At 33.5% G+C, this 12595-nt stretch overlaps 1 protein-coding gene across 2 annotated transcripts; it reads left to right on the forward strand.

Annotated features, from left to right (window-relative positions):
• Nucleotides 1–778: 778 nt before the first annotated feature.
• LOC134264758 (uncharacterized) lies at nt 779–9363 on the forward strand. Of its 2 annotated transcripts, XM_062747041.1 has the most exons (14): nt 779–1336; nt 1538–1621; nt 1942–2010; nt 2684–2746; nt 3678–3783; nt 3958–4126; nt 4639–4889; nt 5147–5240; nt 5503–5710; nt 6818–7004; nt 7157–7420; nt 7559–7730; nt 7900–8048; nt 8217–9363. In XM_062747041.1, exons 1-14 carry the CDS (start codon nt 1010–1012, stop codon nt 8390–8392), a joined length of 2319 nt encoding a protein of 772 aa, XP_062603025.1. In that variant the 5' UTR covers nt 779–1009; the 3' UTR covers nt 8393–9363. The 2 variants fall into 2 exon arrangements, with proteins under 2 accessions (XP_062603025.1, XP_062603026.1); XM_062747042.1 differs by lacking the exon at nt 7900–8048 and having other exon boundaries at nt 8217–8380.
• The last annotated feature ends 3232 nt before the right edge of the window (nt 9364–12595 follow it).

The following is a 12595-nucleotide window of genomic DNA, read 5'->3' on the forward strand; positions in this document are numbered from 1 at the left end:
AAAAATTTTGAACACGGATTTATTAATTTGCTTAAAAAAGGATTCTGTGCTAAAGTTTTAATATATATTAGACACAAAAACACAGTTTTAGCTGTACTAACGATATATTGTATTATCTTAAAAACTATTCAAACACTGTTACGGTAGGTTAGGTGAAATTTGGCGACAGCGATGATCAAGGTCTGTTTAAAAAATTGTTATTCATTTACCAATTAAAGTTTCATTTATGTGATTTTGACATGTTTCTTCATTAATTAAAACAATTTTTGTTTGTTTAGAACAAAATGCGACCAGGTTATGCACATTTAACCAGCAAGGTATACGTTGGCGACATCGCCTTTTACACGATTCCGGACTTCCTTTTGTGTAAATACTCGGAGAAAAAATATCAAAAAATATAACAGCTAATGTTATTTTGTGTGGCAAAATATGTTAACATAAAGGGTCAAGGAATAATTTGAATATCAGTAACCATAGCTTTGAAATGTCTTGAAATTTATTGGCGACATAGCGTTTTTTCATTTGTATGAATTATACGGGAATGACTGATATAGGGTAGTTCAAATTCATTTTTCTCTGTGGAATACTATATGTGAAGAATTAGAAATATTTAAAACTGACATATGATTTACAAACGTAATCTATTTAAAAAGCGGGTCCTGGCACTTTTTGCGAATTAAATCCTACTTCTTCTAATATACAATATATATTTTATATATGACAATGTTGTTTGCTCTCAGCAGGACCAATACATACTAATCATGTAATCTATTTAAAGAGCGGGTCCTGGCACTTTTTGCGTATTTTTTATATATGAGTTTTTTCTCCGTATGTTAATGATATATATTTATTGGTCAATTCTTTAAGTATATAACATTCAAAAACTAGATATTTTCAGTGTTTTGTTGGTTAAAAATAAAAAAATTGTAATCGGTGAAATCTTCGGCTCGTTCCGTAAATCGCGCCTCCAGAGATCGGATGTGACGTCACATCAAGAACACGAGGAAAGATGGTGCGAAGATGCGTGGTTGGTGGGTGCAGTAATACCAACATAAATTCATCCCTGCACGAGTTCCCATCAGACCTAAATGTAAGAAAAAAGTGGGACAGGTTCGTTTCCTCCACACGGAAAGATTGGAAGCGTGGGGTAGATACATCAGTTATTTGCGGAGACCACTTTATAGTCCCATCAGACTTCGAGGGTTACCAACAGTGGCGGAGTGGGTTTAAGAAAAAACTTACACTCAGGCCCGGGGCTGTACCAACCATCCGTTCCCCCTCATCATCAAAGCCTGAACAACAACGACGGGCTGTACAAAAGCTTAATATATCAAGGGTAAGACGAAATAAAGTATTTTAAAATGTTGGATAAACATGTTCGCAGGGTTCAATATCCATGCATGTCACAAGTACCCAAATTAAGATGAGATATCAACTTCAATGAATGAAAAAATACATGTACATACAAAACGTAATGGAGGCATATATATTTTAAGTAGAAACTCCCAAGATAAGTAATGATTGATTTCTTTAACAGTTGTTTGATGGCGCTTTATCGGGACACACTGAAGCTGTAGACCTAGAAGTCTGTGAAAGGTTGTCACAAGCAGGTGCTTCCACTGTAAGTCCAATATGATTGATTGAGTGTGCAATAGGAAAAATATTAATAAAGTAAAAGATAAATTAGCTGGAGATTTAAAACAGACATAAATTTCTCCCATCTGTCATCTGATCTGATTCATGATTGATAAAGCAATTGCAAATTGCTCACAAACTTTTTGTTTGAATATGTTCAGTGTTGGTCAAGTTTTATAATTGGAGTGCATCAATACCAAAATGACAAGTTCTTAATGTTGATGCACTAGAATACTGGTTTACTGCATTTATTAGAACTTACATAAAGCATTAAAAGTGTATTTTTGTTTGGGTTGTTCATTTTAGATTCCTTCAGAAGAAGATGAAGTCAGAGATAATTTATTGAATGCTGAAGCAACTGTTGTAGGTGACTTAGTAAGTATAATTTCATGACTGCAAGTAAGTTGTAGACCAAACTTAATGGAGAAACTGTCACATTTGCACATTTTTGAACTTGGAGCTGGAAACAGATTGTAAAGGGGATTTGTCTGCCATATTCAGTCATATAACTAAGGGCCCCTTCAAATGTTGTTCACTCACTCACTGTTCAGTGTAATCAATTGACACCTGTGTAGGTAACTGATTGCTACATAGCATTTAAAATAACTTTGTATTTCTTCCATGATGGGAGAGAAATATACCATAGAAACTAAACAACAGTTTAACAGATCAGAAGATTATACAAACAAACACAAATACAACTGCAATAAATGCAATACATTTGACAATAAGGCAGTCAGATTTAAAGATTGTGAAAGGAATGCCCCATAGCTGATATCCTAGATAGTGAAATTAAATACAATCTAATTAAAATTAGTTTGTAGATCCTCTAGTGTACTCGCTTCTAGCATACTCGCTATACTAACATCGCTAGTGAAGCTACACTAACATCGTTAATGAAGCAAGTATGTGAGCGAATTTAAAAAAATATTCTAATTAAGATTGAATCTAATATAGCGTATGCCTAAAATATAAATTTAAGAGTTGTGTTAAGCTCAAAACCTTTTAATACCTTTACTTTGTTTTTAAAGAATCGCACTATTTACAGGTTTCCAATAACATGCCACATCAAGTTGTATGTTCACTTGAGCCAAATAAAGCACAGGATACAGTAAGTTATTGACATATTTAATAGATAAATTGCAGATCCAACTCAGTATAATAGAGTTTTTGCCCTGTAAAATTCACTTTAAAGTAATTACAGAATAATAATAAGCTTCATTTCTAAAACCATCAGTGCTCCAAGTCACACTTGCTCTCAGGTCGCAAAATGGCGACCTAAAAATTTTTTGGTTGCCATTTCAGAATTTCTGGTCGCCATAATCAAATATTTCACTCGCCATTAAAAAAAATACAATTTGTTACTAAAACTTGATAATTTAAATAAGGATATGTATTATGTCTTTATTATATCATAAATTACTTATTACTGTGACTATAAAAATTTGCTAGGTTGAATGAAATATTTTTATTGAATACATGTACCTTTATAGTTGTACAGAAGAACACTAAGTAATCTGATTACAGGAATAAAATTTTATCAAATGAAAATACAAGCTTGACAGCTGTTGAGACAGGACTTTGCCTGCTGTTTGTCATGTTTACTTACTACTACGTACCTAACCCATTACACAGTCATTATAAATGCTGCCAAAACTCTTTATTAGCATGAAAATACAATCATGATTCATTGTGATAAGCAAGCAATTGATCAAATGCTTCAATAACAAGGTCGGATCTTAAAAAGTGCCATGCTGTCATAACATTACGTGATCTAAGTCCATGCAACGCTTTGTAAAGTGTATTAAAGTATATGTCTTCAAACATTTTCTTGATAGAGAATCTTTACAAAAGAATTTTCGATCCCGATCTTAAAAATTGGACGTTTCCAGCCCAAATTTTCTCAGTCGCGAAAATGCAAGTGTGTTTTCATTTCTAGTCGCAAAATCAATTTTTTGGTCGCAACATGGAGCACTGACCATTTTTGCTAGGTTCATGCTGACACTTTTGATTTTTTAATTGATTTAAAGCAATTTTTATAGGCTGTATGTACAGATGAAACTGTAGTCTTTCCTGTTGATGACCCCCCTAAAAAACAGTCGAGGGGAACACAGTTGGGATTGAAAAGAGAGAGCTACAGAAGTATAGGTAAAGTAGTGTGTTGTGGATGTTGTAAATTAAAACTTTTTTTCTGATCACAGAGCCAAGGGTGTCAGTTTATTGTTTGTCTTAATTAAAGGGGGGGGGTCCATGTCTGTTATATTAAGATTGAAGAGTCTTATATCATGGGATACAAATATAAAACATTACACCCTTTTTTAGGTATTCAGGTAGACATGTCTGAGAAGTGCGAGACTTGTGATGTTGGTGTTCAGTGTGGGGAGGCGGAACAAATGGAGGATTTTATGGATAATAGTATCTTCGACAACACTGCAGACCAGAATTCTGACACTGAAAGCTCCACTCATGACATTATACAAAATGATGAAAAGTAAGTACACATGTTAAGCTGAATTTAAAAATTCATCTATAATACCCACTGGCCACTGCTACACATAATAGCTGCAAGGATTTGTGCTATTAGGCTTTAAAGAGCTTTTATAGTTAAATATTTTATGGTTAAAAGATTTGAAGGTCTGTCTCTGTTTTTCTGTTTGGAAATTTTTACATTTTTTTTTCAAAGCCACACAAGACAGATAATCATCTTTGATTATAAGAAAGGTCAGAGGTCATTGTCAATAAAGAGACAATTTCATTGATGGTAATCGGAGGTCATATCTGCTTTCATTGAACCATTTTATCATTTAAAATATAGCATTTCACACCCGCTTTTGAACATTTTCGTTTAAATATTAATTCTTAGAATATCATGTAAATATAAGTCATATGACGTGTTTAGCATTTTCTGATTTCCCAAATATTCTGTGATTACTGGTTTTAAATCTTGCTAGAGCTGCTTGATGCAACATCAGATAATTCTAACGGTATGCTTTAATTTTGTAGTACTGAAGAACGGCCAATGGAGGAGCCAGAACCTTGCCATCTGGAGGAAAAGTTTTTAGTATTTAAGTGGCAGCTTCTTCAACTATTTCAGTATTGCCCAAAATGTCATCTTCCAGCTCGTGGCATTGTCGATAAGAGAGTTGGAACTTGCATTCATATAGTGCAGAAGTGCTCTGCGTGTAACTTTGTCAATAATTGGGCAAGTCAACCTTATATTGGCAAAATGCCAGCTGGAAATCTTCTTCTTTCAGGTAAGGCTGTATCAATAATATATCAAATTTTCGATACATATCGATATTCAAGAACATAGTATGGAAAAAATAACTTAACTCGAAATGGGTTTTAAAACAGTTTTTTTTTTTTTTTATAAAATTCATGCATTGAATGAATTGCATTGTGTAAGACTTTTTTGATATACTTGTTAAAGAATCAAATTAAATCGGATATTACATTATAAAATATCATATTGTATCGATTTTTTGTACTCAATACACAGCCCTACTTTCAGGTTCCATTTTATATTCTGGCAGTCTAAGCAGCAAGTGCCTTCTAATGTTCAAGTTGTTGAATATGGCTTGTTTTGGACGCAGTACATTTTTTAGGTAAGAATTACTTTTCAATGTGTTAGAAACTTGATTGGTTTATAGTCAATGTCTTATCTGGGTCATTCATCAAGGTGATTGTTGATTTATCAATTATATTTGGGATGAGATGGTTTAATATAACATTTCACGAGCACACTTTATCAAACATTCCAGTTCTAAGTTGTTGGGCAAATCCTGGAAGTTTAAAATTTATAAATATTTTGGATTTTCTCTTCTGCATGATGGTACATTTTACAATATTTATGAACTTCATCTTCAGGCATCAACAACAGTATGTTTTGCCAACAGTTGTGCTACATTGGAAGCAGGCACAGAGTACTATTCTTGCCGACTTAAAGTCACAGAACAGAGGGTTGGTGCTTGCTGGTGATGGACGCTCAGACAGCCCTGGTCATTGTGCGAAATATGGTGCATTTACTTTCATTGAAACCAAGATCAACAAAGTTCTAGACATTCAACAAGTGCAGGTACTTTTATATATTATCATTATTATTTTGATTTCTTCTTCTTTTTTTTTAAATCTTTTTTTTTTTTTTTGCAAGGTGATAAAATTTTGATATTAGGCCAAGTAAATTTAAAATTTTGGTTTTCAGGCCCACACCATCTAATTTGAGGTAGCAACATTCCAAATTTTATTTAATTGATTAAAATGCAAAGTTGGTTATCATTTCCCATTAAACCATTTGCAAAGAAACTTTGCTACCTCATTTGAAAATACATTACAAGATAATGCTTACGATGTTCAAATTTTGATAATGAATAATGCAAACCTAATGATTAGACATGAACAGTATGGAATGTAAATCTATGATCAAAGAATTTTTATCATTATTTTATAGATAATTGGATACTTATCACCATTAAAATGATTTAAAATAAAATCCTTCCTCCCAAATTGAACTGAGAACCAGGGAATTTTATTTATGTAGCCTAAAAACTGAATTTACTCTTTTCTAATTTCTTCTTCATAGTTGGTGTTGTTGTTGAGAATTCTTGGTGGCACAAACATTTACACGTCAAATTAATGCTGAAATCTTTTAAGGTGATTGAAAATATGATTGAGCATTGCACATTTATCTGAATGAATTAAAACTGTCATTTCATTCTTATTCAGTTGGGGGGGGGGGGTGTAAAAAGTTATTTATTCTGGCTAGTAAGGTTTTGCCATCAAAAGCCTGATTGGGCTTGTGAGGAAAAAATTTGATGCATACTTTTTGTGTTGAAAAGTTTTGGCATGATACTAAAACCTTTGTTTTTTTCTAGACTTGATTTTGTTCACCTTTATTTTCTGGAACAACTACATGTAAATCTTAATCAGGTATGTTTATCACATGTATATCTCAGCCAGGTGTGTTTATCTAAGTTATGCATAATCTACCTCTTGAGTGATTTGGAAGGACTATAGAATAGTTCTTGCTATTTTCAGTGAATGAGCCAGTATGTTTATTTTTCTTAATGTAAAAACAAAATCATGCTTTCTTCATTATTCATCAATTCATGATACATTTAGACAGAACATTTTGTAGAAGGCGTTTAAGAATACATGTATGATTCCTGTTCTATTTTTTCTTCAGAGTAATGAAGTTCCAAATAGTTCATGGTGTGAGCATGAAGGATTAAAGAGAAGTGTAAGATTTCTGAAGGATGAGGGGTTACAGTTAGACACCCTTATTACAGACAGACACAGACAGAATAACAAGTGGATAAAAGAAAATCTTGATGGAACAAACCACTTCTATGACATCTGGCATGTTGCCAAAGGTATCTACTAATAAATGAAGAATAAACGAAGTGAACAGTACGGATATATTTAAATTATATTAGAAATTCAAGTAGTATAAATATTTACAAGTATATATATATTTTAAACAAATTTCTGATGAGTTTAACACATGAATAAATTAACTTTGTAGGCACAGGAAAGAAACTCGATGCTTTAGCCAAGGTCAAGGATTGTGATATTGTTGGTAAATGGAAGCAGTCCATCACCAATCATATGTATTGGTCTGCAGGTTCTACACCTGATAACAACGGGGATATGATTGTTGCCAAGTGGGAGTCGGTCATACAGCATGTGCAAAACATCCACACCAACCACCCGAATGCTCTTTTCCAAAGATGTCTTCATGATCCCCTGGAAGAAGATGACGAGCGGGAAATAGAGTGGCTTAATCCAAGTATGATTTTTTTTTGCCTTTTCAAATACAACAATTTATTTTTTCATATTTTAATCATTCTGTAAAAAATTTCAGTCATCCAGAATACATTACAAATGTAATTTATATTTATGTATATTATTTTTTTCTTATTTTTAGCAAGCAAAGCCTTTGAGCAATTGGAAAAGATTCTTTTAAACAAGACCCTCTTAAAAGACATATCAAGACTTTCCAGTCAGGAGCAGACTTCTTCGTTGGAGGCTTTTCATAGCTTGATTCTCCATTTTGCTCCCAAGAATACAGCCTTTTCTTATCTTGGAATGTTATGTCGGTGAGTGAAATGCTATAATACATTCCAACACTGAGGTGGCCGTATGATGAATATTACTGTTTTAAAAATAACTGGCACTCTCTAATATTCTGAATTGCTGATCATTGACCAAGAAAGACACTATATGCTTTAATTAATTTGTGATTTTTTTTTTTTTATAAATAACCAGACTCTACTTGGCTGGACTCCATTACAATGAGAATTCGGAACGTGACCAAATGTTCACCAGACAAGGAGAACCATGCTTCACGATCAGGTACCCAAAAGGAAGGAAAGGACAAGCTGTTGTACGTCCTGACAAAACTAAGCCTACCTATGGTATGGGATCATATTAAAGAAACTTTAAGTTGATCTTGAAACATTCATGTGTTAAACGTTATTTTCATATAAAAACAGAGTCATTGTGTTAATCTTCTATATCACCTGATTTTTTTTAATTAAATCGTTATTGAAGGAGACAGTAAGTTGAAAAACTTTGTATTTTAGATTATGCCATGCACCTCCAACAAGAGTTGGTTGATCGATATATCCAAGGGCCAAGCCAACTACGAGATTCCATCGATAATCTACGTGCTAGGGTACCTAATTTTCTATCCGCAAATGCAGATCAACCGGACAAGGCAGAGGCTGTGGAGATGTTCGTGTCCAGATATAACAGATAATGACACTTGATACATCTATTTGTGTCTATATATTGTGCTCTGTACTAATCTAATTTGATTGTTACAACCACATAAAATTGTAAATGTATACCATAATTAACTCCATAGAAGCCTTTTTAGCAGAATGCACAAACATCTTGTTGTTGATTACCAAAACCAGTATGTACTTATTTTATTGCCTCTAAGGTCTGACAAGTTGTAAGAACTGTTTGTTGAGAAATGCTACATTCGGCAGTTTTTTTAATTGTTGGAATGAGCTTACCTAGGTTTCTAGTTATTTGGCCACTCAAAGTTTTTGTATTGTCCATCATTTGCAGGAAATGCATTTCTAATGCTTGACATTACACAGGCTGGTAAAGGAGTACGGTTGTTCTTTCCCAGGAAACCCCAACACCATCTTACTAATTGACGATAAGCCACATATCTAAACTTCCTAAAATATTGCACATTTTTGTAAAGATTGTGCTTAATATACATAAAATGTGTTGGATATTTAAATGTGGATGAATGTTTATTTTTTTGTTTAATGTTTTGTATTTTATGTAAGGTTTTATTTATTAAGACACTCACTGATGCTGGGGTTTTTGTATCCTTCCCCAATCTTGTCTGTAAGCATAATATGCTGTTTCTAAAACCCATGGATCCAAACAAACACTTTGAAAACCAGGATGTGATGTTATGCAAATAAAATCTTTCTTGGTCTGCTCATTTCCTTCATTTATCTTAGCTTTTGTTTTGTCACATTCTTGACAGCAAAACCTGTTGTCTGGACATTCAATAGGTTGACATGTACCACATGTACACCTAAAATGCATAGATATTAATTATTTATTGCCATATTTGGAGAGGAGTCTTTAATCTTTTGTTTTAGGGATGAAATAGTTTTTAAGAAATTGTTGAATGTTTACCCGGTACTACTTGTTACAAAGGAAAGTTTGAATTTAAGTCTGGTGATTATGAATCATTTTGATTACAACAATAATAATTTATTGCTGACTGAGGGATCATCCTGTGAAGTGACCATAAGACACTTGATGTCTTACATCCTCCTTCCATTCTGAGAATCTGTTGAGTCTTGCATTTTGACACGACACATTTATTTTGGTTGAAGACTGGAATTCTGTACACTTTAATAAACATACTTTTGTCAAAGTAGATATAGGTACACTGAGTTTTTGCATCTTTCTAAGCAAAATAATAAGTGAAATCAATTTGTGTGGTGATTGATGCATTCCCTTTATGGTTTTCTATGTCCTTGTCATACTCATAAGCGCTTGATTTCAGGGGGTGGTTTCTAGGGTGTCTAAATACTATTGTTAAAATAAAAAAAAAAATTGCTGAAATTAGCACTGTTTATATAAATATTATATTAGTATTATTATATTTTTTAAAATTGCCAATTTCAGCGATTTTTGTTCTTTATTCTAAGATTGAAGTTATCAAGACACACACACAAGACCCCACATAATGTACACAAAATATACCCTCCTATTCCTAAACCAAGCGCCTGTGTCTATAATACTTAATCGTGTATATAAGGTAGGTTCATAAGTATAAATTACTTGACGCTAAAGGTAGAGTGTCTAACCTATAATTTCTCAGAAGTATCTCGGCGTGAAATATGGAAAGGGGGCGGGGCGAGGTAGTTTACCAGATCTCCGAAATCTCGGACTAAAACGAGCAAAGATGTTGATTTCATGTTTTGAAAAGAATTTTAACATCAAGTTTATGGTACTATTGATTTATTTGCGATTAATAAGACATTATTTAAACAAGTGCTTAGTCACTATAAACACAAACCACGAAAGATCCTCCTCCTCTCTGACTGGGTTGGAATCTGGAGCCGCGCTGTTTCCGACGCCAGAGTTACTGTCAGCTCTCCGAGGCTCAAAGCGATAAGGTCGAACCCCCATACAATCTCTCTGATCATTCTCCTCTCCGCTACCTATTTCGTTAATCGGCTCCGGTAATGAATTGTCGCTGTCACTGTTAAAAGAGTCGTCCGCAGACATGTTGTGTTCTTGATGTGACGTCACACTGTTAAAGTCTCGTGTACTCTCATAAAATCTCGCGTTCGCTCGGCAATCTCCGTAGAAAGGAGAATTCCAAGGTATGTTTGGCAAGAATAAATACGTGTTTTAATCGCTCAGAAATTTATTTTTTATGAAAACTAGCGTCTATTCAACAAATCAAAGTCTTTTATTTTCGCTCTTTATGAGATGTATGTCTTATTATGAGAACATATCCAGATAAAAGCTTCTGAAGTGTCAATATAGTAAAAATGTGCCAGGACCCGGTCTTTAATTCTTTTTTCACCTCTGAACTATTGAATACAGAAGGATAGATGGGTCTTTTTTTCATATCTGGCCCCTATCTGACGTAATTTTAACAGAATCCATAATGTTTATGACATTCCGACGCCAGTTGAAGGATCGGGGTTCCCTATATTTAGGACCTTTTAAAATACTGTAGACGTACTTTTTTCCACGGGGTCATAATTCTGCGGAATCTCAATTTCTGTTTAATCCGCGGGTAGAAATCTACACGGATTTCCTAGACTGTCACTATAAGCCTTACATTTATATTAAGTACACTTGGATAAATTTCCGCGGAAAGTTTGTGACCGCCTACATAGCGTAAATTAATACTATGCGGAAAAATGTACTTCTACAGTAAGTGATCTAAGGTCCTCATTATTAACTATATTTACGTCACCTGTAATAACGTGTCCAGCAGGACTATGGTTATAGGGCGAACAAAAGAACTTGAACACGATGGAGGATTATGTTTCAGATACTCAGTATCCAGGCCATGTAAAGTTTTTTGTAATTGAAAAGTTTGGAAGCAATGGTCGATGTACATTTGTAGGAAATACAAGGTGAAGTCTTTAACTTGAAATATGGTGGAATACAAGACTGGACCCTTTTGTGATTAAGAATATTGCTTATATTAACCGCGTCAATTCCTTTATTGGCATATTGAAATTTAAGGAAAAGACGGATTGTTTTAGCTGCATTTTCTTCCGTAAAACGTGCGGGTTTAAAAAGCCTATGATTTGCAATATCCATAATCACAAATCCAAGCCTAAATTCTGGAGTCGAGGAATCAAAAATTGGACTTTCCTTGGCCTTTTCAAGAATACTATTTAAAAGTTTCAAGGGAACAGAAATTGCAATATATATCTTCATATTTATAAAAATGATAAAAGATTTAGAACAGCGAAAACGGGGTCACGAAGCAGCGTCAAAATTGAGTATTTTACTAATTTTCAGTTTTTAATATCTATAGCTATACCTCTGCTGAAACAAGATAAATTTACATGTTTAAATTACTAGTCTTGCTGCACTACTTAAGTTGCTATAAGGTAATGTAATACAATGCTTAGTTTAAAAGATATCAATTTCTGACGACATATAGACTTGATTAAAAAAGGCAAAAAAAAAAAAAAAAAAACAAAAAAAACAAAAAACATGATGTTAGAGGACGTCATGGAGCAGCGAGTAGCAATAAGATTTAGTTTTGTTTTGCATTCTAGAAACTTCTTAGACAAACTTAAACTGTTGGACAAACCAGGAAATATACAAAAATATACGCGTTTGTATAACATAGGTAATCAAAGATTACGAAGCTCACCTCGACGAATGTTATCAGTTTAGTAATGCAAATCTCACATCATATTTTTTAATAGTTAGTATTTATCCTGAAAATAATATTCGTGCAAGTTCTGTTTAAATAGATTTTAAAATTCATTGGGGATTGACCTGTTCCAAAAACTTGAACTTGGTCACTCATTTGGAAAATGTAGGTCAGATCCAGCAGCCGAACCAAGTCTGGTAGTGTCTACTATCAGATGCATCATCAATGCAAGTTTGGTCTAGGTAGGGCTTATAGTTTCTTGGGAGTCACTTATCTGGAACATGTAGGTCAGATCCAGCATCCGAAACAAGTCTGATAGTGTCCATCCTTAGATGCATTATCCTTGCAAGCTTGATTTGGGTAGGGCCTATAGTTAACAAATCTATTTCAGTTTCTTTCAGAGATTCAATTCTACAATACATTTTGTATTTATATATTTTATACGCAATAAAAGATATTAGTAAATTCACAGATTCAATCTTATCGGGGTTTTTTCTAGATAAAAGCCCAGAACAATGTGTTTCCATTTTATACCAATAGATAAAAAGGTTCCTAGTTTTTTCCAAA

The sequence above is a fragment of the Saccostrea cucullata genome, unplaced genomic scaffold (assembly GCF_032062105.1).
Source record: "Saccostrea cucullata isolate Sc308-1 unplaced genomic scaffold, CSIRO_AGI_Scuc_v1 ctg10663, whole genome shotgun sequence".
NCBI classification, from domain to species: Eukaryota; Metazoa; Mollusca; class Bivalvia; order Ostreida; family Ostreidae; genus Saccostrea; species Saccostrea cuccullata.